The 27,704-nt window shown below is 34.4% G+C and overlaps 2 protein-coding genes across 5 annotated transcripts; one reads left to right on the forward strand and one right to left on the reverse strand.

The window, feature by feature from the left end:
* Positions 1–1,873: 1,873 nt before the first annotated feature.
* LOC110775257 (auxin response factor 4) lies at positions 1,874–17,702 on the forward strand. 4 transcript variants are annotated; one of them, XM_021979864.2, is made up of 12 exons: positions 1,874–2,946; positions 3,446–3,502; positions 3,752–3,931; positions 4,057–4,141; positions 4,225–4,315; positions 5,133–5,297; positions 14,913–15,032; positions 15,124–15,199; positions 15,828–15,987; positions 16,103–16,842; positions 16,920–17,110; positions 17,187–17,702. In XM_021979864.2, the coding sequence occupies exons 1-12, from the start codon at positions 2,602–2,604 to the stop codon at positions 17,362–17,364; spliced, it is 2,388 nt and encodes a 795-aa protein (XP_021835556.2). In that variant the 5' UTR covers positions 1,874–2,601; the 3' UTR covers positions 17,365–17,702. The 4 variants fall into 4 exon arrangements, with proteins under 4 accessions (XP_021835556.2, XP_056693271.1, XP_056693272.1 ...); XM_056837293.1 differs by having other exon boundaries at positions 1,897–2,946; positions 15,130–15,199; XM_056837294.1 differs by having other exon boundaries at positions 1,910–2,946; positions 4,072–4,141.
* A 2,888-nt stretch (positions 17,703–20,590) lies between these two features.
* On the reverse strand, positions 20,591–22,141 carry LOC110775252 (cyclin-U4-1). The gene is made up of 2 exons (XM_021979858.2): positions 21,679–22,141; positions 20,591–21,052 (listed from the first exon to the last, which is right to left on the reverse strand). The coding sequence occupies exons 1-2, from the start codon at positions 22,011–22,013 to the stop codon at positions 20,731–20,733; spliced, it is 657 nt and encodes a 218-aa protein (XP_021835550.1). The 5' UTR covers positions 22,014–22,141; the 3' UTR covers positions 20,591–20,730.
* Positions 22,142–27,704: the final 5,563 nt, after the last annotated feature.

The raw sequence follows: 27,704 nt of genomic DNA on the forward strand, positions 1-27,704 counted from the left end.
GAGGTCTCTCTTGTGAATGAGTAATTTCTTAGAAAACTGTCATTTGAACCCAACAAACACTAATAAGTACGAAATGAAACGCCGCGCCCAAGATTAAAAACAAACAAAGATAAAATATCATTGATTGGTATGTATGAAAAACTGGACAAACATTAAAAACTAGAGATCTTCAATACATGGGGATGCCAAGAACTACGACATATGCTACAGCTAGGCTACTAAGCATAGGGCTAACTACACACTAAGGCTAAAAAGCTAGGAAAGCTAAGGAAATTAGAAATGTTCTATGTTGTTGATGTTGTCTCTTTCAATCGTTGATCCTTGTTATTTATAATTCTTTCTTTGCTGCGGTCGAGGGGCGGTTATGGAGAGATGGATGTTATCTCCCTTAACATATGTAGTGGGGAGGAAATTCCGGGTGTGAGGCAATTTGTGGACACATCATCTACTTCCCCTTTTCTTGACTTGGTCCTTGCGTCTCCCTTGGTGTGTCTGACTCTGGGTTTGCACTCTTGGGCTTTGCTTGTCTTGTGCTGGTCTTACTCTACTTTTTAGGACCATTTGAGAAGCCACGTACTCTTTCTAAGGGCAAGATTTAAAATGTGTATAACAAAGACTAAGAAACTTTTATTTACTCGATGCAATTCAAACACTTAAGACTAAGAAACTTTTATTTACTCGATGCAATTCAAACACTTAAAGCTTTGTTCTGTTCGACTTATATTGACTTATTTCAAACAAAATAAGTTCAGATAAGTTCAGATAATATAAGTTCAACAAAAATAAGTTTTTTTCACACATTTTCACACACATATAAGTTTTTTCAAACAAAATAAGTTTTTCAGATAAAATAAGTCTATATAGATTCAGTTAAGTTCAGATAAGTTCAGTTAGGTTCAGATAATATAAGTTCAGTCAAAATAAATCCAATAGAATGGAGCCTTAAATTAAAACTAATCTATAGAAACTCGACTAATTAATTACGTACTAGCCTAAAATCGGAAAAAGTTAATTGAAGTTAACAAGTATCCGCTTGCTTTGAAATTAATACCTAGTCAATAAAAAGGAAGACCATGGTTTATTAGATGACATGTGTCATCCCCTCTTTTTTCCATTAATTTGTTTTTTTTTTTTCAATTTTTACTTTTGTTGTTTGTTTCACAAATTATCTTACAGCTTTAACACCCCAATTCATCTTCCTAATTCAAAATCAATTCATCATTTAATTCATCTAACTTTTTCCACCCCATCTCCCTCATTAATAATCGATATTAAGCCACCATCTAATTTGTATATTTTTTTCAATTTTAAATGCACTGAAATCACAATCCCTCAACAAAATTAGCACTTTAAAAAACCGCTTAACAACCACTATATAATTACCGTTCATTGAACGGACTCATAAGCTAGTTATGGTTTCAAAATAAACCCAAAAATTTGGATGACTAAATCAAACGACTCGGCTAATCTCAAAGACATTGTATTAGTAACTTAGCAAGTCCATTCAACTACTCTCTCCATATTTATTTAAGGGATACATTTGCCTTTTCCGGCCGTATTTATTTAAGAGATACATTTGCCAGTTTTAGTAACTTATCAACCTCATCATCTAATTAAATAATACATCTAATTTATCCCATGACCCACCATCCTATTAAACAAATAATTTCAGAAATTCACTCCACCTCTCATCCCAAAATGACATGATCCCTACTTATTTACTTATTAAAATATCTACCTAACCCCACTTTCTTTATTATTTTATTTCATTCAATTATTTTTCTTAATACTCGTGCCCGACTAAGTGTATCCCTTAAATAAATACTGTATTATTTTTGTTGTATTTATTGAATTGGCACATAATTGTCTAAATGTTGGAGGTCCTTTCACTCTCTTAGTCCCCCCTCTCTCTTGCTCTTCCTCTCGAAACTGTAGGAAACGAAAATAACAGGAGCTAGAGAAAAGATAAAGACATAAGCCAAGGCAAAAGCAGAGATAGAGAGAGAGAGAGAGGTGTTGTGGTGGTGGGGGAGAGTACTTGCTTAGCATGTCCCCCCCACCCAACTCCTCCTCCTCTCTAATTAACACAATACCATGTTCAAAAATACCCACTTGCCTTCACATTTGCACCTTTCTTTTTCCTTTTGCTTCCTGTTCTTTCTATGCAATTGTCTATTTTTCTGCTGCTACTGTCACTGTTCTTGCTGCTTCCCTCTTCCCAGTCCTGCAGAAAATGGGGTTGAAGGAATCATACTTTGAAGTTCTGGGTACAATTTGATTCCCACCTTTTTTTGTTGTTGTTAAATTCCCACTAATTTTCTCCCCTTTTTACATTCTGGGTACCCCTCAAAATGAAGTTTTGTAGCTATGATTTGACTACTTTGGCACCAATTTTACAGTGTTTTCAGCCATTCACTTTCTGGGTATCCCATAAAAGTTAGAAAAATCTAATTGATTGCTTGTTCTGGTAATTTCTTTATTATCTGGTGGGGGGTTTTAATGTTCTTGTGTAGTTTCTACTTTCTAATGCTGTATTAAGTAAGGTATTTGGGCTTGATTTAGTTTGAGTTAGGGAAGAACTATTATCGAGGGTTTTGGTTCATGGAAATTGATTTGAATCATGAAGTTATGAGTGAGGTGGAGAAGATTGCATACGGCAATGGTCATTACGAAGGTGGAACTTATGGTTGTTCATATTCTTCTTCTTCTTCATGCTCCTCGAATACTTCTCCATCTGCTGGCACTTCTTACATGGAGCTTTGGCATGCTTGTGCTGGTCCGCTCATTTTTTTACCCAGAAAAGGGAATGTGGTTGTGTATTTCCCTCAGGGCCATTTGGAACAAGCTGTTGCGTTGTCTCTGTTCCCGCCTTACCCTCCAATGGAACTTCCTACTTATCATCTCCGTCCCCAAATCTTCTGCAGGGTTGCAAATATTCAACATCTTGTAAGTGCTATTTTTTTTTTTTAAATTTGTTAGTTAAGAAAATTTGTCAATTACTACCTAGTTTAGTATTCACTTTGTCATTTACTAATCTACATATATTTATTTTTTGTCAATAACTACCTAAATTCCATACTAGAATTGTTATTGCTACCTAAGTAATCGTTCTGGCCAAATTGGTGGAATATGACATCATAAAATTACAAAAGAAAATTAAAAACCCACTGATTTATAACCTAAAAGTCATCGATAATTTTCTTTAATTTATGATTTTGGAGCAAATTATCACTAATGCACATGATTATGACATTATTTTTTGGTCAATTTGAACGGAATGTTGACTTGGGTTAGCAATAATAAGAGCATATGAAGGTTTTCTTGGTAGTATTGACAATCTTTTAATTTTTTCCTTTAGTAATTGACAAAGTGGCTTATAAGGTAGATAGTAATTGACAAGTTAAGATGTAAGACTTATTAATACTTAAGTGAACCTTTTCAACAGGCTAATAAGGAAAATGATGAGGTATACATACAACTGACCCTATTCCCTTTGCCGGAGGTATATTTCTCTTCTTTCATATAAAGGCTTTAATTTTGGGAGTATGTTTTAATTTTTTAATTTTGGCATTTTGTTGTTACATACGAAATATCAATAATAGTTCGGGACTTGAGGTTATGTTCATCGGTAGAGCTGCATATGTCATGTTGATTTGCATGATTTGGTTCATGATGATTTTGTGCTGAAAGTGAACTATACAAATGTATGATGGATGAGTTGGTAATGTGGGGCTTGTTAGCTGTTGTGTAGTTGGGTAGGACTTATTTGGGAAGCAAAGCAGAGGGGCTAGGAGATGAAGAAGATGCGACGAAATTGCTTCCAAAGTCAACACCTCACATGTTCTGTAAGACGCTTACAGCTTCTGATACTAGTACTCATGGTGGATTTTCTGTGCCTCGTCGTGCTGCAGAAGACTGCTTTCCACCTTTGGTATGGGATTTTTTTTCCCTGTGTGAAGGGTACAAAGAGAGGGAGGGTATTGTTATATTTCTGGTCAAGCCTTTTGCTTTGTTTATTTGGAAAGTAATCACTTAGTTGCTACGTTTATGATTTAGGACTATAAACTGCAGCGCCCCTCTCAAGAATTGGTTGCTAAGGACTTGCATGGTGTGGAGTGGAGGTTTCGACATATTTACCGCGGTACCTGGCATAAGGATTATATTTTGTAGGATACAAGCTTTCTACATTGGATATCTAATTTTTTTTCTTAAACATCTTTTTAGGTCAGCCTAGACGGCATCTGTTGACAACAGGATGGAGCATCTTTGTCAGCCAGAAGAATCTTGTTGCAGGCGATGCCGTACTTTTCTTGAGGTATTAGGCCTTTTATGTTTCAAATGCTTTGGTGGACAGCAATTTGTTGTTGGTGAATAATGAACTATTAGAAGGTTATTGCTGTCGATGCTAGTCTGGATGACTGGGTCTTCATATTTTTGTGAAATACCCATTTCTGATACTCAACTCCCATCAAGAGTGTGAAATATGTAGCCAGTAATTCACTTTGAAATACGTGGCTAGTAATTTATTTTCAGTTGGACACAATTAGTGACACCCTGCATTCACGACACAAATTAGTGTTGAGGTCTTTGATTTTTGTGGACTTGCCACTGCTACTTTGGAATCTGAACAAAAGTTAACATCAATCCAACCACTGTCTCGCCCCCAATCAGCTGTTACACTATTTGATTCCCCTAAGCGTAGACAAACCGTTTTTAGTAACCACATATTGATATTGATATTGAGTAGAAGAGGAGGGGGGAGGACAGATCCTTGTACGAGATATGCTCCCAAGTGGATGTGAGATTAAAGTTTTAAGAAATAAGCACGTTCACTTAAATTGTGTGCATATACTCCGTGTTTGCAGACATATGAATGCAAATATACATGTAGAAGTTGTTTACACTATGGAATATCTCTCATGAATTCCATATCCCTGCACACGGTCCTATTATAAAGGAAAACCCTTTATGTCCAATAGTTTTAGCCTTAGCATGCTAGTCAATGAATATGCATCTGTAACTGACACTGGTACATGTGTCTAGGTAACATGGATTGCTATGCTGTATTGCTGTGTGATGCAATGCATATGTAGCTGTTATCTGGGCCTAAAATGAGTGAATAATTTTCGCAGGGGTGAAGATGGAGAGTTGAGATTGGGCTTAAGAAGAACTCTTCGGCCTAAAAGTGGTCTTCCTGATTCTGTAATAGGCAAACATAGCATGTACCCGAATGTTCTTTCTGCAGTGGTTAATGCTGTATCTTCTAAGACCATGTTTCATGTCTACTATTGCCCCAGGTATGAAGTCTTTCAGTCATCTGGAACAGCATTTTGAAAGATTGTCTAAACTATTCTATTTTTCATGTGTTGTTAGTACTCTTGCTGTTAAAATCTATCCAGGCCTTCCGAAAATATCTTCAGCTAGATTTTTATAGATGTTTCTCTGTTTGAATTAACATAAATGGACAGTTTCATGGCAAATTCACATAACAAGAACAATATTTCTGGAAAATAGAATGATTAATTGGTAGATACAAGCTTTCGAGTGGCCTATATCACCCCCGAAATGCTAAACAAAACAAAGTTAACACTAAATAATTCTCCATAGTTTCTCTTTGCGTACTCTTCCTTATTTATAGTGGACTATCTTACTCTTCAAGATATCAGCCTACCCTTAACCAACTATTTATGCAATAACTAAACTACCCCTTCCTGTTAGGCTAGTTAATTACATTCTCTTTGCATCTATATTACTATATCATGTTACACGAGCAATTTTTTTTCTCTAGATACTCTATTCTGTAAGTTTATTTCAATAATACAACCTAGTCAGAGGTGGTCTCTTTTTTCCGGCAAGGAAGCAACAAACTTCATTACCAAAAACACAGGGATTACCACATAAGAAGTGTACATTGGCTATATCCTGAGCTGACCAACAAGCCATATGGAGGCGATCCAAAGTAGGAGGTCCACCAAAAGGTCAATATGGCCAGGACAAGATTGCCCTCTCAGACCAATAGTGAAGAGCCAGAGCCTAAAGTGACGCCAAGAGGTTTGTCACTAAGCATAAGGACAAATAGAAGTACATCGCTGATAGAGCGTCGCCAACCTATCAAATACTTTCTCTGTTCTTTTTTAAATGACACAATTATTTAGGCACGTTTGCCAATGCACGATTTCAAACATTAATATATCCCATTATGGATAAGAAAAAATTATAAAAAGTTGATATTTAAAAAATATTGAGACGAATCTAATGAGACCCACACGGCTATGTTTTTTTCTTAAGTATAAACCAAAAAAGTAAGTCAAAGAAGCTTGTGTGAATAGTGTCCAAACCCCAATTGTGTCATGTAAATAAGAGCGGAGGAAGTAATAACCTAACTCGGTTTTCCTAACTAAGTAGAGAGGATAAGAAAGGGTCGAACCCAAGAGAGACTATGAATCAACCACCAAATGCTATCGAATATAAAAGCTAAGTCAAGTCGCGCTGTCGCGGTGTTTTGATTTGTTAAGAGTGACTAAGGCACGACAACGCCAGTCAATTTAATCATGAACGGTTCAAAAGCATGAGGATTAGAAGCAATATTTGGGAATAAATTAGAAGCAACATCTAAGGTACATGACTACTCTATTGAGTTAGAAAGGATAACTTGATCATGAACTACAACCTATTTTCATGGTGCAAAATATGAATTCAAGCAATGAAACAAAATTTACGATGACAAAGATATTCCCATAAACTTGAAAGCCCTATTTTCATGGTCTTTTAGTCTAACAATCAAAAGGGAGCCCTACAATTCAATTTCATCTTTCGATCCTTGGTTGAGGAGATTAGAAATAAGTCTAAATGATGATCAAACATAAAAAATAGCAATAAAACCCTTTCAATCAACTACTCCCTCCGTCTCTTTTTGTTCTTTACGTTTGGTATTTTTCACGCGTTTTAACGATTAATTAATTAGCATCGAGATTCCTCAATTTTTTTATTTAAACAAGATAAATTACGTTTATTTATAATGTTTTCACTTTTATCAAAATTCTGATATTGGGAAATGAGAAAAATTTAATGTCACAATAAAAAAGTGTGAGAGATTAAATGACCCAATGAATTTAATTGGTTTAAATAATAATTAGACACAAATTTTGATAGAATGCTAAGTCATTTATGTGATAATATAAAAGGAAATGTAAAGAACATTTTGAAATATCCAAAAAGGAAAACCTAAAGAACAAAAAGAGACGGAGGGAGTAATAAACATCCCACAATAACAAAAAGTCCAAATGCATAAATCAATTGTTCACGACTCAAAAGAGGCCGAACCCTAGAATTTTTGCTACTCGCAATCCATGGAAATTGAACTAACAACAACAATAATCAAGTAATACATGACAATAACTTGATAAAGATTGATAGAACTCAACAAATAAGAACAAGAAATGAATAACCGTACTAATTGATTAATTGAAATAAAAAGTAGAGAAGTTTAGAGTTTACAAATGAAGCTTCAATGGAGGAAATGCTGAAAATGTTGAATTACAATCTTGCTTCACGATCTTGAATTCTAAGATTAAACTAAGTAAGCAAAATAAGGCAAGCAAATTAAATGGTTTTCCTAAGAGAGAGTTCTGAAAAATATGAGATAGTATGTTCTAAGAACTAAGCAAAAACAATCCTAAATCCCCAAACACAGGGGACTCCGTCAAAAAAAAATGCACTCAAAAGGTCGTCGCGGCCGAGATGGGGCAACGCGGTCGTGACAGGAAAATTGGGCGAAGAGGTAGAAAGTTCCAATAGCAAAATCCCGACCGGGATAAAAAAGAGGTCGCGGCCGCGAAAGCCATCGCGGGTGGGATGTTAAGTCGCAGTTGGGGCAAAACATGGAATGCAAAGAGAGTTGAGCAGGCGCGTCGCGGCCGGGGTGGTTCCTGGTCGCGGCGGTTGGGGCTCGCAGCGGAGAAATGTACATACCCAGCTTTGAGCGACCATAACTATTTCGTTTCTCGTCGAAATAAGGCGTGTGACCACTTGTTGGAAAGCTCTTGGACATAGCTTTTCATCTCCAACTTGAATCAAATGAAAATGTGGAGTAGAAAAATAGTTATTATTGTTTTAGTTTGGCTGTTGTGCACAAGTCTTGCTCCTTGGCTTTTCGGCTCTTTTCTTGGCTCTTTGGCTCTTCAAGTATGCTCGTGGATTGTCTCAAATGCATGCACAAAGGTAAAGGAAATACGGGACACAGTAACAAAGTAGAAAATGGCATAAAAACTACAAAAAGTAATGAAAAGTAAGAAAAATTGAAAAACTATAAAGAAATAAAAATCCACTAAACTAGCACTGAAGTCCACCTAGCAACACCATCTAAAGTGGGTTAAAAACCCAATTATCAATCGCCGTCACACACGTTGTGCCATCCGAATAGGCCAAAGTACTGAATAGTACGCCTAAAGATACTTCCTCCTTCATTTATTGGACGACACATTCAATACTCGTACTTCACTTCTCTCTACTTTCTCTCTCTAAAGTACATTTTCCCCTTATCTACTTAAGCATCGGAGGGGGTTTCCTCGGTTCAACCCCCGAGGTTATCTTATGTTTGCTCTTTTTGACATGGCAAGGTGCTCCCATGTCATACCCCCAGTTCCATACCCGGAACAAGAAGGCATTCTTTTGGCCATTAAAACAAGTGTAACACCCCCGATTTACTACTAGAAATAAATAGAAATATATAATATAGACTTTATAAAAATTTGCGGAAGCTTACACCTAAATCGGAGGTATCACCGCCACACTTGACCACTTTGTCAAGTGTTAAGGCTTACAAAACTCAAACTATTACAACTCGATTACTAGGTGGTCTATTTACAATTGCACAACTGAAAAATATTAAACTGTCATAAAAGACTAAACGATAATACTTGAGCTCCTTCAACTTGTAACTGTATCCTTCACGATCAATGCTCCAGTCAATCTTGACTGCTCACCATAGAGGACAAATTCCAAAAGGATCGTCGCAGGGCCACCATAAGAAAAAGACATGGCCGCAAACACACATAACAAATAAACACACACGTCAGCGAAAAGCTGAGTAATCACCTGTTACAAACAAAAACATACTAATATAGAACAATAAAGTCTCATGTAAACAATGTAGTATATATGAAACTACATTTTAAGTACGATCCCAAAGATAAAAAAAACTCCATACTCTATGGAAACTATAAATCTTCTCTTCATATGAACCTCAAATATATTGATATGATCTTTTCCTCTACTAAACATACTCAAACCAATAGGTGCCATATGCGCCCTTTGTTATATACTTAGCCTTGGACATGGGTAATTCGAATAAATAAACCAATAAGTATAAAAACTTGAAACTCTCAATAGCTATTAGAAAGACTCTCTGAGTCAAGGCCACTTTGGGACCAAATCCCACTTTTGGAGATATTAAGAAAAATAAAGATTGTATCTTGCTCCTCTACTAATGTTTATCATCTCTTTACCAACATGCCAAGGATTAAGGTCTATAACATCGAGCCTCAAACCAAAAATATACAAAGTATATAACATTCATTCTCAACCTTGATCTCGTTCTCCCCAATATGATCAAAACCCACTTAGGGCCAACAATATATTTCTCAATAATAGCACAATATCCTAAATAATATCATAATCTCCAACCCTATTATTATTTTTTTGCGACAAGCGAACAACACTAATACCCAAATACTAAGCACAGTACTTGATCAATCCCCAAAAGAAACATACTCAAACTCTAATACCACAAGCATATGCGGATTAACCTCAAGGCTAGATTAGAGTAACTTGCACAATATTTCAATATAAAAATAGTAAGTTAATTACATCTAATTAATAACTAAGTTAATCTAACACGTCAGTATAACATCATCAAACTCATATTCATGCAAAGGATAAATCAATATCTATAGCAAACTAAAAACATGATAACAGTTGTTAATTATTTTACAACCATGAACCAAACACGATTATTAATAAACAACTAGAAAACATTTAACATACTGCTCCAAAATAACGAGTGTGATTACAATAACTATACAAACAACTCGAGGGACTAATTAAAAGTGTGTGATTACCTTCCGAAAATTGACTATGCATTGGAACAATAGAGTCTCGCTTACCCGATGCAACTCGATGACACTGAATATATCAAATTTAAATCTAAAAGCTAAAGAACCATGATTGGTATGTTGTGGTAGGGATACACGCATTGTTTTGATCTTTGATGAATATGTAGTATATGATAAAGTTTCTATGAGAATAAAATTTGGTCATGAAATTTTGGGTTTGAGTTTTGCATAAATAAATAATAAAACAATGATTATTAGCAAATCTTAGAGTATGTTCGGTACAGCTTTCAATATTTTGTTTTTTGTTTTTTAAAAACTGGAAGCTGATTTCAGTATGATATTTTTTCGTTTTTCAAAACCTGAGTACAAAATACAAAACTACTGCATTAAACTATTCGTATTATACTCCCCGCACAAAAAAACAAAAAAAAACCACCTTCATATTATACAAGCACAGAAAAAAAAAATCAACCACTAGAAAATAAAATCAAAACATAAAGATCAAAAAATTCTTAATCTGATGCAAATTTTGCAGTTGAAGAGCTTCAAATTCGTGGAACGACTACAACTATCGTATCTCTGCTTCAAAACTACTGCATTAAATGTTTCCAGTCACATATAAAACAAGATTTGAAAAAAATAACCCAGAAGCCGAAATTATAAAAGCTTGATGTTCGCCGCCGCCACCGTCTAGCCGCGCAAGCTTGAATTGTCGGCCAAAAGTAGATTCACACTCCGTTCATTAGTTGTCTTCGTCGGCGAACTGCCATCACTTGTTTCCAAGAAAGATAACAGAAAAGTAGATAGAAGGAAGGATTGAGCTTTAAGAGAGAGAAAGTTATAGAAGAGGGAAGGAGTAAGATGTGAAAGCTATGATCCTAGATACTGAACCCCACTTTCAGAAAACTAAAAAACCAAAACAACTTTTTCTAGTTTTGTATTTACCGCTGCGGTTTTGGAAAAACAACCTGTAATTAGTTTTTTTAAGCGGTATAGCCGAACACGTTTAGTTTTGTGTTTTGGAAGAAAAAACAAAAAAACGGAAAACCACAATGGTGCCGAACACCCCCTTAGTTGCTGCGAAACTCCATGAAAACCAAAGCAACCAGAAACAGTAGCAAGGTATAACACGGCTACAAAGATATACATAAAAACAATTTAGGTTTAAGGGAGTTTTTATACGTGCTTATAATAGAGCCCTACTAAACTTAAAATAGAGTTTTAATCTTCCGAAAAATATTAAAAGAGGCTACTTATATTAGTACAGAAAAATGTTAAATAATAAAAATAATTTTATCTTGGCTATAAAGTATATTTTATGAAGTCATAAAATTTTGGGTATTACAACAAGCCAACTAAACAAGAAGCTATTGTGAGCCGACTTAAAAAGCAAACTAAAGGCGTAAAGGTAGGCTATTCAGGCATCGAACTAATTACAACCATCAGTATACCACTAGATAGAAAGGCATTGAACCACTTACAATCATCACTGTACCACTAGAATAGAAATAAGATTAACTCTGAGACACATTTCACTCTCGATCTTCTTAACTATAACAGCTGGGTTAGCAGACCAAAGAGCCTGATTCCTGGCCAGCCAGTGACGGTAAACCATGGCTGCTAGAGCTGAATAAACAATCTTCTGCCTTGTCTTAGACTGATATTTTCTGTGCCATCTGTTAGGAAATAAACACAACTTAGTTAAGTTGACAAAAATGCGAAACGGACTTGTTTGATTTAATATCTTGTTTCCTAGTTTAATTAGAATTGTAATTAGGAAAGTAGATATATTTTAGTATGTAACAATCTCTAGAATTATTTAGACTTGGGGAGCAAGTATAATTCTAGTAGACGTGGGTTTCTAATTTAGCCTATAAAAGGGGGTTTAGGCCTAGCTAGAAAATAAGAGGGGAAAATACATTGGTGAGAGGAATCATCAATTGAGGGGTTATTGTGTTATTTTGTAGGAACTTAATAATACGATAATATTTGAGGGGAGGAAATATAAATTTCCTCATAAACACTTGTGTCTATTATTATTGTCTTTGCTATTTGTCCTATATTATATTTGTGAGTTTGTTCTCAATCGTTCGTGGCACGCGTTTGGTTATAACAAACTGGTATCAAGAGCTGGGTTTAGTCATGGATGATTTCGGGAACAAGTACAAGGTAGAACTTTTTAATGGGAAAACGAATTTCTCATTATGGCAAAGTACAATTAAGGATATTCTTATACATCAAGGTCTTCACAAGACTTTGGAGGATAAGAAACCCGATTCGGTGGACAAGGACAAGTGGGAGGATATGCAACTACGGGCTACTAGTACGATCAAATTGGCTCTTGCACCGGAGATCAAGTACAACGTCTTAGAAGATAATAATCCAAAAGAGTCGTGGGACAAATTGATTAAGATGTACGCATCTAAGTCATTGGCCAACAAGTTGTTCTTGAAAAAAAGACCTTTATTCACTCGAGATGGAGGAAGACAGCGCACTGCAAGATCATCTGAATAAGTTTAATGCATTGATCACCCAATTGGCAAGTTTAGATATGAAAATCGAGGAGGAGGACAAAGCAATTTTATTGTTGACCTCTCTTCCTAAAAGGTATAACTCTGTGATAACTAGTTTACTTGTAGGGAAGACAACAATTGCTTTGGACGATACTGTGGTGGCGTTATTCGAGGCGGAGAGGTTCATGAAGTAAGGGGGATCATCATCAATCCATGGAGGAGCAGGATTGGTAGCGGAGGGTAGTAGCAATAACTGGAAAGGCAAGAAGAAGGCGAGCAATACAAACCCTAATATCAAGTGTTGGTACTGTGACGAGGTAGGACATATACAATCAAAGTGTCCTAGGTACAAGGACGACTTGATGGCGTTGAGGAACGGAAGGGTTAGAGGTGCTACTACTATTGCTATTGATGAGGATATGGCTCTAATGGTGGAGGAGAGTAAAGTTCCAAAAGAGGGTTGGATTTTAGATTCGAGATGCTCACAACATATTTGTTGTAGGAAGGAGTGGTTTACTTCTTATAAACAAAGTGATGGATTGTGTGTTACCTTGCCTAACGGGGAAGAGGCTAAGGTTGAGGGTATAGGTGAGGTTGAGATCAAGACACATGATGGGAAGACTCGAAAATTACGAGAGGTGAGGTACATTTCGAGACTTGATCGCAATTTTATATCTTTGGGTCGTTTGGATGGCTTGGATGGCTTGGGTTATGCTATTCATATTGAGGGAGGTGGTTTGGAGGTCCCCAAGGCTAGGAGTGTGATCTTGAAGGGACGACATAACAAACAAAATCTCTTCATACTTGAAGGAGGTAATGAGGGACAAATTTTGGCTCAAGGGAAGGCAAGCTCCGATCCGAAAGTTGTTCGTTAGTTCGCGAAGAGACTAAGTTGAGTTTAAGGGAAGGTTTGTTAGGAAATAAACACAACTTAGTTAAGTTGACAAAAATACGAAATGGACTTGTTTGATTTAATATCTTGTTTCCTAGTTTAATTAAAATTGTAATTAGGAAAGTGATATATTTTGGTATGTAACAATCTCTAGAATTATTTAGACTTGGGGAGCAAGTATAATTCTAATAGACGTGGGTTTCTAGTTTAGCCTATAAAAGTGGGTTTAGGCCTAGCTAGAAAATAAGAGGGGAAAATACATTGGTGAGAGGAATCATCAATTGAGGGGTTATTGTGTTATTTTGTAGGAACTTAATAATACGATAATATTTGAGGGGAGGAAATCTAAATTTCCTCATAAACACTTGTGTCTATTATTATTGTCTTTGCTATTTGTCCTATATTATATTTGTGGGTTTGTTCTCAATCGTTCGTAGCACGCGTTTGGTTATAACACCATCTTTTCCACGTAGTCAGACGTCACTGGAACGTGACCCAGTTTCCTCCTGTTTTGGAGAAAGGTAACTTATGAATTGGTAGAATCCGTACTGGTTTGTTGACTGTAGCACTCCTTTTTAAGGAAAACCGTGACTTAATCAAAGAATTTTGTGATTGTTGGGTTGGTGCATTTAGCTGATATTGTCTAATCTATGCGGTTGAACAACTTGACTCTTTATACAGTAAGTGAAGCCCAGAAAGCGTATCATATCTGAAGAACATGTTCTGTCCAAAAACATGTTTGGTAGGGACTTTATACTTTGTGCTTGATGAAAGTATAATGCAAACATATTCTTAAATGGTGAAGGATATTGTGAATGGGACTCAAATATAGTGGGTTATCTAGTTAACAAGAAAACTTCTATTGCATTGTGAGGATAAATAACAAGGCTAGGTAACTTGGGGCTAGTCATTGTAGTTGGATATACATATGTACGAGTATTTTACAAAACAGAAATAAATTGGGAAAAACGAGGGAATATACTTTGTGAAAATGTATTATTCACTTAATTAATTGGTGTTATATATCAGACTTTTTTCGTATTAGCTACAGATTATCTTGGGAAATTGTATTGGAAATCTGGTCAGCTTTGGGCTGCTGTATCGGTGTTTACTCAATTATTTGGTGTTATGTATCAGAACTTTTTCCTATTAGCTATGGATCAGCTTGAGAAATTACATGGCAGATCTGGTCGGGTTGAGGATGCTGTCCAATTTTTTTGCCGTATTCTATTTTCCTTTTGACTTTTTAAGTCAGTGGCATCAGTATTCCATTTGTTTTCGATGGCATCTTTTAATTTCTGTGAAGCGATGTGCTTTGAGCAATGTTTTTTACCATTGTTTTTGGTCTTCTGATTCTGATTCATTAACTATATTTAACTTGATACTGAAATACAGGGCAAGCCATCCTGCGTTTATTGTACCGTACCATAGATATGTTAAAAGCATTTCCGATCCAATATCTACTGGAACGAGATTTAAGATGAGATTTGAAGTAGATGACTCTCCAGATAGAAGGTGCATGAACTATAGACATCCTGAATATGACATGATCTTGAACAAATGTTTCTATTCTTAATTAACTCACAGCTAACATTGGGTCTTCCAGGTGCAGCGGTGTCATTATAGGTGTTAATGACATTAATCCCTATAAATGGCCTAATTCAAAATGGAGATGTTTGATGGTGAGTTTCATATATGTACATTTAATGTCAAATCCAGAATGAATGACCTATGTTACTTGGACTCGAGTACTTGTGTCTGACACAGAGTGTTTGACTCAGGTAATATGTTAAAATAATCCTTCATTTTTGACCCAAAATTAAGTGTTCTACCCATGTTGGAGCATTGAGGGTCCGGCATGAGTACTTGAGATTAAATAAAGAGTCCAAGTAACATAGATGGTGACACATAAGGAGTACTTCCTCTGGAAGCCCCATCCTCCCTAGTGAACTAAAATTTCAAATGCTTCATGTTCAGCCTTCTTTATCTCTGTATTTTGTCTTCAATGTATGGTTCCTACTTTCTCGTGGTTTTTACCTGCCTGAGATTTCACCTTACTTCGGCCTGTAAAATTCTTATCGACTGTTTCTGTAACATTTAATTATAAATCTTTCGAGTCAATCAGTCTACTTTTTTTTAGTTATTTTAATTTGGACTTATCTTCAGTCCTATCCAAAAAGGCAAAAACCATATGCTTTCACAAGTCTAATTAACTTAGATTGATAGTTAGCATTCTAGCATCATACTTGTATTAGTTTATTTCCCCTTTGAAATTTGTAGGAAATGAACTACTCTCAACATATGATGTAGGTCAGGTGGGATGAAGATATTGTCAGTGATGGACAAGAACGGGTTTCTCCCTGGGAGATTGATCCTTCGGTGTCTCTCCCTCCACTGAGCATCCAGTCTTCTCCAAGGATAAAAAAACTTAGACTTGGTTTGCCAGCCAGTCTGTCCAGCCCTGTCGACTGTATGGAGCTCTTCAATCTGATCTGATTAGTATATATTGGAATTCTATATTTCTATAGTCAGTAGTCACCTTAACTATGTGTACTTTTTGTTTGTTTTTTTTGTTGTTGTTGCAGGTGGAGGGCTTGGAATTTTGGACTTTGAGGAGTCAGTCAGATCCTCCAAGGTCTTGCAAGGTCAAGAAAATGTTACTTATATTTCACCTCCATATGGATGTGATAAGGTGAACAGCATGCTGGATAATGTACCAGGAGCCTCTGGCCAGCAGAGTCTTTCATCTTCTAGGATACCAAGAATTAATATGAGTGAATTTAGATCACTGGCTCAACCGGTGAATTACACAGGCTTTTTGGAATCAAACAGATTTCCAAAGGTCTTGCAAGGTCAAGAAATTTGCCCGTTGAGATCCTTCACAGGAAAAATGAACTTCAATCCTGGTGCTTGGCTCAACCCCACTTTAGCTTCAACTTATTTCAACGGACCCAAACCCAGTTTCTATCCTCTAGCTTCAGAAGGCACCAGAAACATGTATTTTCCTTTTGACGTTTACAAATCTGATCTAGATTCTGTGACGATTCCTTGTGAAAATACAATGGAAAAAGAGAACTCGGCATTTGGTTCGTCTTCTTTCCGTACTAATGTCCTCAGCCAAAAGTTTATGACGCCAAATGTTGACAATGAGCATACTTCAGCAAAGAACCTGTCTTTGCTTAACTCGTTAAATGCAAGTGACAAAGATCAGAAAGATGGTCTTGACGATGGGCCTAGACCAAATTGTAAGTTATTTGGGTTCTCATTGGAACAGGAAACTTCAGGCACAAACTCTGAAATTCGCAGTAGAAGGAGTTGCACAAAGGTGAGATTCTTGTGTCATATATGTCATTTTGAAATAACTGTTAAGAACTGTTATTCACTAAAATTGTAAAATGGAAGGTTCACAAGCAAGGTAGCTCAGTTGGAAGAGCCATTGATCTGTCCAAGTTAAAGAGTTATGCAGATCTAATAATTGAATTGGAGCGTCTGTTCAGTATGGAAGAAGTTCTACAAGATCCTGCAAAGGGATGGAGGATACTTTACACAGACAAGGAAAATGATGTGATGGTGGTGGGTGATGATCCATGGAAGTATGTATCTTTAACCTTTCGTTTTGGTCTAACGCAATACGCATATAATGATATAATGAATATGAGGTCTGTGCAGTGAGTTCTGTGATGTTGTGTCAAAGATCCACATACACACCCGTGAAGAAGTAGAGAAGATGACGGTTGGTATGATGACTGATGATAACCAAAGCTGTCTTGAGGAAGCACCAGCTACGCTTGATGCGTGCAAGTCGTCCTCTGTGGGTCAGCCTGATAGTTCTCCTAGCGCTACGTGACTGGGTGACTAAGAGGATTTAAGCTGCATATCCCTTGAAATGGTTTATAATTTATACAAGTATTTCTGAATAATATGGGAGTAGTTATGTTCTATTTTGCAATCAAACATGGTTTATATGTAATGTACCTGTGTCATCTCGGGCTCTGTTGGTTACATTCTGGTGTATTCTTGCATTATTAGATGTATGTTGGATTTACAACTAAGGCTATGTTGTGAGTTGTGACTAGTTAATATGGTGTTTGGTACAAATATTGGTGCCTTTTGTTTCAAGGATATGAGCATGCTATGGTAATAAACTAATAATTAATAACGGGGAAGTTATTATTGATTTATGCATACGTCTGTGGCCTGCTAATCCTATCGACTGTATTTCCAGTCAAGTAATGCTCTAGATATATAATTGTCAAACAGGCTTACACGCACAAGGTGTATAATAAATTTATTGTACATCTGCATAACTTTTAAGCATTTTGAGTTAACTTTTCCTCCTATATACAATATTTATTGTATGACATTTGAATAAGAATTTGTGTATAATTGTATATCTAATATGTCATTTTCTTGAGTTGCACTAACCCAAAACACGATTTCTGTCCAAATTGTCGTTTGTATGTGTTACGGTGAAACCCCTCCCTCCCCCTCTTTTCGAAATTATTATTCTACCCACCAAGTATGAATCGCCTAACCTGGCGTGAGTGCTCTGCTTCGCTGCTCTTTTATTTCTCTTAATTTGTGTTAATTCACGCTTCACAAATTAATTATTTGTAATTAATTTATGTTTTAACTTTAATTTTATTTTTGTAGGCAAAGGTAATTGATTATGCAGGATTTACATATAATTAATAAAAGTTTATTTCTAACTTTATTGTATTTTGTAGGCACATTTGTAATCGTGCATATAATTCTTAACACCCTTTTTATTCTCGTAATTAATATGTACTAACATCTTTTTTGTAGGATGATCTAATTAACTATAAATCCTTGTTGTGCATAATCGCCTTTATTATTGCTAAGCAAGACTTGTTAAATGCAAACCGCGACTAATAAGATAGGTTTTAATTTTGTTTTATAGCTAGGTTATTTTTAATCAATTCTAAATCAAAGTGACCAAGTATGTGTTAAACGAACTAACCTAGTTCTTCAATGTTTAGGATTTTGATTAATGTTCGGTAGGTTTTGTTGTTGCGAATTACCAATTACTACATGAATTAGAGTAGAGTAGAGACTGAAAATGGGTGTATTGATACAATATAGATGCATAACCTTGTCCCCGTATTCATCTTTGGTTTATAACCATTTTAGAGTCAAATTCTCTTGAAACTTGATAGGAGCCTTTATGTGGATATGTCACTTATCGATTTGCAACTAAACTTCCCTATTCAAATTTCACATAAAGGTTTATGAATTTTCCACAAAATTCGTTGGTGGTTGCCCTATTTTGACCCATTCGTTAACTCATTCGTACAAGTCGAATTTCCAAGATCCAAGCTTCAGCGTCGTCTACAGGGTTGATTAGGTCAAATGAGCAATTAACGACTAAGTAAGCCTCATTCATAAGCGGAAGACGTGGAGGAGTTGGCTGCCCAACTAACCCCTACATCTCCGGGATCTTCTCAACAGATTGAGCCGTTGCCCTAGGACTATAAGAAGACTAAGCTGGCGCAGGTGAAAGGTACAAGTTCTCTCAAGCATTCAAGCATTCTAGTAATCATTTAAGCTCATTGTATTCTTTATTATCGCAAATAACTTATTCTTTTTTTTACTTAGATTATTCTTAGGTATTATAGTGGATTGGTGGCCTCATTGCCACCCACAGGTTTTCTCCCTATTCTTGAGTTTTCCGCATCACCATCTCCTTGTGTCGTCTCTCTTTTTTTGCTTCTTGTACTCTTTTACTTAATTAGTGCCAACTCAAGCCAAGCGTCGGACATAAACAATTAGTTACTACCATAAGTTCGTAACCAAAATATCTATGCATGGTTGGGTACATGGAACGGAAGGCCATAAAAGCACATGCAAGTTAATGTAAAAGCACATGCATAATGTCCCTTGCCAACAAACCTTCACAACCTGTCCATTTGTCTATCATAAAACGTTCACTGTGTTCTCTTCCATCTTTACCGAATTTAACCTCACAAAGATACATCCCAATCTTCTTAAAACTAATGGAGTTAAATCTTACAATCAACTCCTTACATAATCAAATGGATCGACTATTTTTTGGACTGAATTAATATTTTAAGGAGCCAAGGTACCACTTAAAAACTTTCACAAAACAAGTTACCAGCACAAAATCCGTACCCATTATCGATACTACAAAATTGGAACGTTCTAAATTTCTAATAGATATTCTCTCCATAGTGAATTGATTGTCGATAACATTAAGGGCATGTTCGGTATAAACTTAAAAAAGAAAATGGAAAAATAAAATAAGGGGAAATTGTAGTGTTAGTTATTATCAATATCTTTGGAAATGGGTCACTTATAACAAATTGGGGATTGAGGAGAGTAATAATACTCCGTATTGACTAATGTTGTTACCATGGAGCCGGGTAAGGAGAGATAACAAATGGTGGTAATGGTTACCGTTAGGAAATTAATTGTGTTACCACTCCTCTCATGTCAGGCATTAGGTAATAGAAATAGTTAATTGATTCGATCTATTTCCATCACTTAAAAATCTTTATACCAAACATGCTCTGAGAGTATAGCGAGAACTAATAATATGACAACTAATTAATACGGATATAGGTGTATATATATATGTGTATTGTAAGTTTTGAGTTTGTTGCTTTGAATTCTTTGCTTAGCGAGATAGGTGCAAAGAGGAGAAAAGGTATGGTGGGTAGTGTGGGTACTGGATTTATGGCTAAGTTTCCCTTTGAGTACAAGTAGCAAATAAAAAGTAGCCAACAAATTTTAAGGTTTAGAATCTATGTTTGGTTGAGGATGAGGAAAGAGCTGAGGACAAAGTATCTTCAATTCTTACAACTTGGGTAAGAAAGTGAGACCACATTTATACACTTTCTTAGCCGGCCACTCTGTAAAGAAAACACACCCACCTCTTTAATCTCACTATACTAATTGAAATGACCAAAATAAATATCTTTAGGTACGCCTATTCCTCGATCAGACACCTAAGTATACCCGGTTACAGGACATATTTTATAAGGGAAAGTTACCCAAAAATAGAGGGAAAGCATTATACTTAGAGACAAATAGAGTGTTGCAAAATTCCCATGTTGCTCATGCATTTTCATCAACCATTGTAAATTAAGAAGAAGAAAAAAAAATAAGGAGATTAAGATTATCTCGATCTACAAGCTAAGTACAATTTAAATTCTAATAATTATAGCCGGATTAGCTAAACGGCTAATTGTTGTTGTTGTTGTTGTTGTTGTTGTTGCTGCTGTTGATGAGACGTAGACTCATCGTCGTTGAAACACGAGTGGATTATCATAGACGATTTTCCCATGATTAACGACGGATTAGAGTCGGAAATGACGACATTAAGAGGGGGTTGGAGTAGCAACATTTCTCTTTGAAGGTAAGAACAATAGGTATGAAATGTGTTGGGTGTCACATTTAAATGAAATCCCAACCCAAACAAGAAATCCACCTCTAGGAAGTTCATTTCTGTGATGTTTATACCTCCAATTTTTGCATAATATGCATTGTTGTAATACCTGTAAATTTAAATAATATTGGATTAATACAAATTATACTTTAATTCATTTTTCAAATTTGAAATTATTACAAAACAAAATTTATGCTTAAGAGTGGGCCTCATTATTAAGAGCCTCCCATGTGAAAGGATCGTATAAAAGATTTTCTTTTTATTTTGAAATTTTTAACTCATTTGAGAAAAAGACAGCTTAATTAGTAGCTGGATTTAGCTGGTCTTGCATTGCCCAATTTCTTCCCCAAAACATGTTTTACTACCAATTTTTTATTATAGATTTTATTACTAAAACAAAAATAGGTTACAAATGTAAATAAATTTGGACTTGTTGTAATCCTGAAATGTTATAGAAAATTTTGATCTGTATTGTAATTGTCTGTTTGACTCTTGATTAATGAATTAGTTTTAACTCAAAATTCCTTAAAGAAAATGAATAATTTTGAAAAACAGAGGACCAATAAATTACCAAAATTTGAAACCAACAAAGCGAAATTCAAAAAACCCAGAAATTTCAGCTCATTATGAAAAATTTAAGCATAATTGTCGAAGAAAGAAGAAGAAGAAAAAAAAACAGAGCAAAAAAAGGAAATTGAAAATTGCAATTATAATAAGAAAAAGAGAGAAACTTACATGTCATCCATGAATTTGGCAGAAATCATGACACTAGTAATCAACAAACGATGAACATTGTAAGAATTAATAGGCAACAATGGTTGTCTTTGAGTGAAACGATCAAGGTAAACATAAGCAACAACAAAGCAAGATGGGCTACAATTTGCATACTTGAAAATCCTTTCTAAGTAAGTTTGAATTGAGATTGTAGGTTGAGTAAGACCATGGAATACCGACACTTTCTGGGGTTCCAATTTCCGTTGGATATCGTTCGATTCTGCTACTCGTTGAAGGAGAGAAGACAGAAAGGTGATCATCGTTGGCACTGAGTTTAGCTTCTCTATCTCAGCCATCCTGAAAATTAATACTGGTTTTTTTTTTTTGGTTTACTGTGTTTGGAATTGGAATGTTAAGCAAAGACCCTTCTTCTTAGGGGTTTTATATATATGTGTCCTGTCCACATAATATAAAGAAATTAATAAAAACTAACTAACCGGTAAGTTGGTTATTTATAATCTAAATGTTCAAATTTTGAGAAAATAATTACGGAGTACTCCAACTCGAAAGAATGTCTAATTGTCTACTAAGCAACTACGGAGTACTCCGTAATAATATGTCTCTAAGGCTCCGTTTGGTAGGGAGTGAAACATTTTCATGGGAAACGATTTTTCCCTTTTCAATCATTATACGTTGTTTGGTTGGGTAAGGGATGGAAAACAATTTTCCATGACTCCATCAAATGTGGAATACCCTTTTCCATTTAAAAGGGAGGGAAATCACTTTTCTTTCTTTCCTCCTTACCTCCTCCTTTCTTCCCCTCAATCTTCACCATCTTCTCCCATTTTCCTTTAAGGTACCAAACAAAGGAAAACTAGTTTGAAATTGTGTTTTCCCTTGAAAAATGTTTTCCATGGAAAATCATTTTACAATAAAAATGTTTTACGCCCCACCAAACGGAGCCTAACAGTAATTAATCATTATACGTTTAATTTATCTGATTTTATTTATTTAAAATTTTCATAAACTATTTGAATTTGTTAGCAATTATTTAGTTACATATTGAATACTCCCTCCGTCCCTTAATATTCGCACCGTTTTGACTGGACGCGCTTGTCAATGCGCAACTTTGACCAACAATATCTTTAACTACATATTATAAAAACTTATAAAAATATCAATATTTTGAAAATATATATTAAAATGAAGCCAACAATATATTATATACTAACATTTGTTTTCATATACTAGAAATAAAATAGGGTCAAAGTAATTATGTGAATAGTGTAAAAAATCAAAATGGTGCGAGTATTAAGGGACAAAGGGAGCATTAAGTACCCTTATTTGTTCTACACTTATTTGAATTGTGTTTCCTTAAAATTTTAAAATTGAGATTAACGTGGTTGTATTTATCAAATTTGTTAGAATTGCATCAAAAAGAGATTTTAAAATTTTAGGCGATTTTTTTGATTTTTTTAATTTTTATTATTTTAGTGCAATTAACAATACAAAGTATAAACGGAATAGAGGAGATTTTAAAACTCAAACGTATTATACACGGACATTTTATTTTAACTATTACTCCGTACGTACTAGATTTTTTTATTGGTGGTTGTTTTGTGATTTAAGTTGGTAATGATTTGCTTAATTCAAAACTTAAGTTGCAAAAGAGGGAAAGAGAAAAGGTGATCATAAATGGATATCTGGATAGGACTAGCAACAGAGTGGAGGGTCACCTTTTATTTGTTGTTTGGGAAAAATATTTATTTTATAGCATTTTGCTTTTTTATGTTTATTTTTGTGACGGTGTAATTCTATTTATGTGAACAATATACATGACTATATTGATTACATATTGCCTTTATATGTTGTTGTTCTTAACTTACATAGGTTGTAAAGCATGTGAACTGAATTTCAAAGTAATCAGCGAAGCCGAGGAAGGTAATTTTCTAATTAAAGAGGAAGAATAATTTTCAACAATCGGAATTAAATTAAATTAAATTAAATACAGGTAATAAGTATGTGTGTCGATCACAGGACACAGAAGAAGCCATCAAGAAGGAGTATATATTATTGACATTGATTAATTAGCTATTAATTATGTATTATTACCAGTAGATTGGTAAAGATTTATGCGGGATTGAAGAGAATGTCAATTTTTCGACTACAATCAGACGGAAATCATATTTGTCACGGCTACAACAGATCTATAGACCCCCTCGTCAATGAAAGCTGTAAATCACAACGATATAAAAGAGGGTATACAGAATGTTTGATATACTACGATCGTAGCTATGGTGAAAGGAAGTTTTTATTTGATTCGATTGTTATGTATTTGTTAGATTTAAATCTTTATGTAGATGTCGTATGACTTTTTATCAATGAATTAATTTGTTTATAAAAAAAAAATTATAGGAAAATCACATACAATAAACTTATATAACACATAACACCACTCGAAGTAATAGAGATATTGCATACCATGCATCTCGCTAAAAATCTAAACTAAGAAGTTCAAATTTGTTAGCTTTTTAACTAACCAAGAACGTGATGCGAAAAACAAAACACGATTTTATCCTCCCTTTTACAAACAAACAACGAGGTTTAGTAAACCATATGATATAACACTAAAAAGGGTATTAAAAAATATTGAGTGAAATTTGAAGTAAAAAATACATGTGATAACATGTGGGAGTAATTGTACACAAGAAAATGCATACTTGTAAAGATCCCAATTGCATGTGAAAGGATAGAATCTAACACGCTATTACATTGATTAGACCTCTATATATATCATCAAACTTTGGACTACCCTTTCATTTTGCTATAAATAATTTCCCTTTATTACATTAATTAATTAGCAAATATAATTATGTATTATTATGCTTAATCTTAATCATAAATCATAATTAATAATTAAGTGATCCAAATATATAATCACGTGACAAAGTATCTTTATACCTTAACAGATGGATCAAGAATAATTTAATTAAAGCTTAAATAAGGTGGATTTAGTAGCAGAATTTCAGGTAATTATGTTGGATTGTTGGAAGATTAGCTAGGGAAGAAAATTAAAGTGTTATTTAATCTCTATTATATAAGAAAACACCTGAGGTTGATTTTTTGACGTCACCTGTAAAATATTTATACTATCCCGTTAATATTAATAGTACTTATAAAACATTTTAATGTTCACTAATAAATAATAAAATAAATTATACGGAGTAAGATATATGTAAAATATCACGCACGCATCTCGTGTGTAAACATTACGCAACTACAGTACTCAGTAATTCCGTATCCGCAGTGCTTACGGAGTAATAAAGGAACTAGAAATAAAATTTAGAAAATCAAAGGTTGTAGCATCTGGAAAGTTTGTCCTCTTACAAGTGTACAATTTGATGCCAATCCCAATTTAACAAGCATCATCTGACATTCACAGCTTATATTTGTTGGGGATTTGCTAACTAGATCTACTCATGTTAAATGTTTAATGTTTAATAAATTAATGATAGCAAAATAAACACAAATCACCGTCATTTGAGAAATTAAAGATAGTTATAGTATTTACAACAACCCTTTTGATAAATGATTAAATGGTATTCCGGGCCGTACTCCTTAATAAATTACAAACTTTTATACAAAGCAATTTTATATAAAATATCACATTGGTGTCATATGCGTTAACTAATAAAATCAATTAGTTAAGTACTTAAATTAATTAGTTAAGCAATTAAATCAATTAGTTAAACAATGAAACTAATTAGTTAAGCAATGAAATCAATTAGTTAAGCAATAGAACCAATTAGAGCAATTAAAATGATCTTTTAGATAAGACAGTTTTACACAAAAGTTGTCGTTAATAAATAACTCGGGTAATAGCTAGGATGAATTTATAATTTATGTTACTCCCTCAATATTTAATTAAAATATACTTTGACCGGCACGTATTTTTAGGATGGTGAGTTGAATATATTAAAATAAAATATATAAGAATCGGATAGTGAGTGAATTAATTAATTATTGTAGTAAAACGTTTCTCTCACCATTCTATTTGTTTTCATGTTTGGTGATATTTCATAAACATCCTCATTATTTTCAAGATCGAGTAAAATTGACATTATGTTTTAATTAATTAACTAGTCAAAATAAATAAAATTAATGAGATTTTGATATCAGAGAAAACTATCAACATGAAAACATGTAGTTCTTGCGATTAGTTTCGCATATAATGGTGACTTGGTCATGGTCCCCTTGAATTCCTATTTAACGTGACCAATACGTACACGATCTAAGTACTTCATTTCTAAAGAATATATTTGAAGGGGGTGTATTTGCCACTCTCAACATGCCACGTTATAGGTTATAACACTATTTATTATTAGGGGCAAAATATGGGCATCACTTCTAACTTCTAAGGAATAATTATTACTAATTACTGCTCCCTCCGTCACTTTTTATTCTTTACTTATTTCTGTTTTATTTTATGCATGTCACTAAAATCAGTCTTAAGCTCAATTTATGGTGCTACACGTGGTTTTCAGATTTCTGATTTAATTAGTTTTTTTTTTTTTTTTTTTTTTTTTAAATCAAATTTTTTATTAATTAACTAAAATAATTAAAGTATGGTTAACGGGTAATTATGGTATGATTAGTGACTAATTGATCAAAATATGACTAAGGTAGTAATTGACAACAATAACTAAACACCTAGGTAGTAATGGACAACTTTTAACAAGGTAGGTAATAATTTGCAAAGTAACTAAAGACTTAGGTAGTAATTGAAAATTTTAAAGAACCAGATCAAAATTAAGTAGTTTTATTAATGTTAAAATGGAGTAACTCCCGACCAACGAATTATTTATATGGGATAATGATATAGTCTAAATTCTAAAATGATCGGGTTAGTTATTAATCATGTATGTTGCAATGTTATTTAAGCTTGTAAAAATAAATATGGGTTGAGAATTCGATTCTGAAACCTATCATACACAAAATGTTAACTACTATGTCATGACCTCATAATGGGGGCAGGGGATTTGATCCTGAGACCCACCATACACAACTCTCATTTCTTAACCGTTAAGTGAAGATCTCATTAGTATTAGAGATGAGATTGTAGAAGTACATAATACTTACAAATTAGGTATACTTACAGTCCTTTGAAAGAATCAAATTAAGTTGAAACTGAAACTAAAACTGAAAAGGAAAGTGGGTGCATAATAAGTAGATAGCATGAACAAGTTGGAGCATATCAAACAGCCCTCCAAAACCAACTGTAAACAGACGAACCAAGCGATGCATCATATATTCATATCATATGTAAATTGATTCTCACTATCAATTTATTCATCTTACTTTAATGTTTACAAGCCATTCAGGAAAAGGACTTGATGTACATAACGTGCACAACATGTAGTGCGCCATGTTTTCTACTTAATTAAACATTGATTTTACTATTTGCTCTAATTAATTCTTATTTTAAAAACGTTTAAGTTCTAACCGACACAAACTGTTAATTTAGACACAATTAAAATAGTGGCCGGAGGAGGTGGCCGGCGAAGGTGGTCTCCAGTGGTGGTGGTGGTCAAATTTGGGGTAAGAAAATAAGAATGTAAATAAGGATGGTAATTGTTGAATGAGGGGGTAAATAAAGGGGGTATATGGGTAAATGAATTGGACGATTTTGAGTAATATGTGGCGGTAAATAGTAAGCCCCTTAAAATATGTATAGGTCATATGTTTTTTGGGTCCTTTAATGATCTCTTTTTAACATTTTATAACCTCCGGGGTGAAACAAAATATAATTACCTCTATAAATTTTTTTTAATACTTAAGAACATCTCCAAGGGTTGTAGGTTGGGACTTTCTGACAATTTATAAAATTCTCAAGTTACTAGCTTAATCATTGGAGTAATTTTGATAAATTAGCTCGGCCAAGCAAATTAACTTGGACAAGCTAATTTTCTTGGGGAAAATCTGCCCAATTGGAATGCAGTTTTAATTAAAATAAAGTTTAAATTAAATGATTAATTGAAAAGTGAATC

The sequence above is a fragment of the Spinacia oleracea genome, chromosome 2 (genome assembly GCF_020520425.1).
Source record: "Spinacia oleracea cultivar Varoflay chromosome 2, BTI_SOV_V1, whole genome shotgun sequence".
Lineage (NCBI taxonomy): Eukaryota > Viridiplantae > Streptophyta > Magnoliopsida > Caryophyllales > Amaranthaceae > Spinacia > Spinacia oleracea.

Bases quoted from the DNA above. Each gene is read 5' to 3' on its own strand.
- LOC110775257 (XM_021979864.2), top strand. From the start codon at position 2,602: ATGGAAATTGATTTGAATCATGAAGTTATGAGTGAGGTGGAGAAGATT. The intron at 5,298-14,912 runs GTATGAAGTCTT...ACTGAAATACAG, and splicing joins CATGTCTACTATTGCCCCAG to GGCAAGCCATCCTGCGTTTA. The intron at 16,843-16,919 runs GTGAGATTCTTG...GTAAAATGGAAG, and splicing joins GTAGAAGGAGTTGCACAAAG to GTTCACAAGCAAGGTAGCTC.
- LOC110775252 (XM_021979858.2), bottom strand. From the start codon at position 22,013: ATGGCTGAGATAGAGAAGCTAAACTCAGTGCCAACGATGATCACCTTT. The intron at 21,053-21,678 runs GTAAGTTTCTCT...TTAAATTTACAG, and splicing joins GCCAAATTCATGGATGACAT to GTATTACAACAATGCATATT.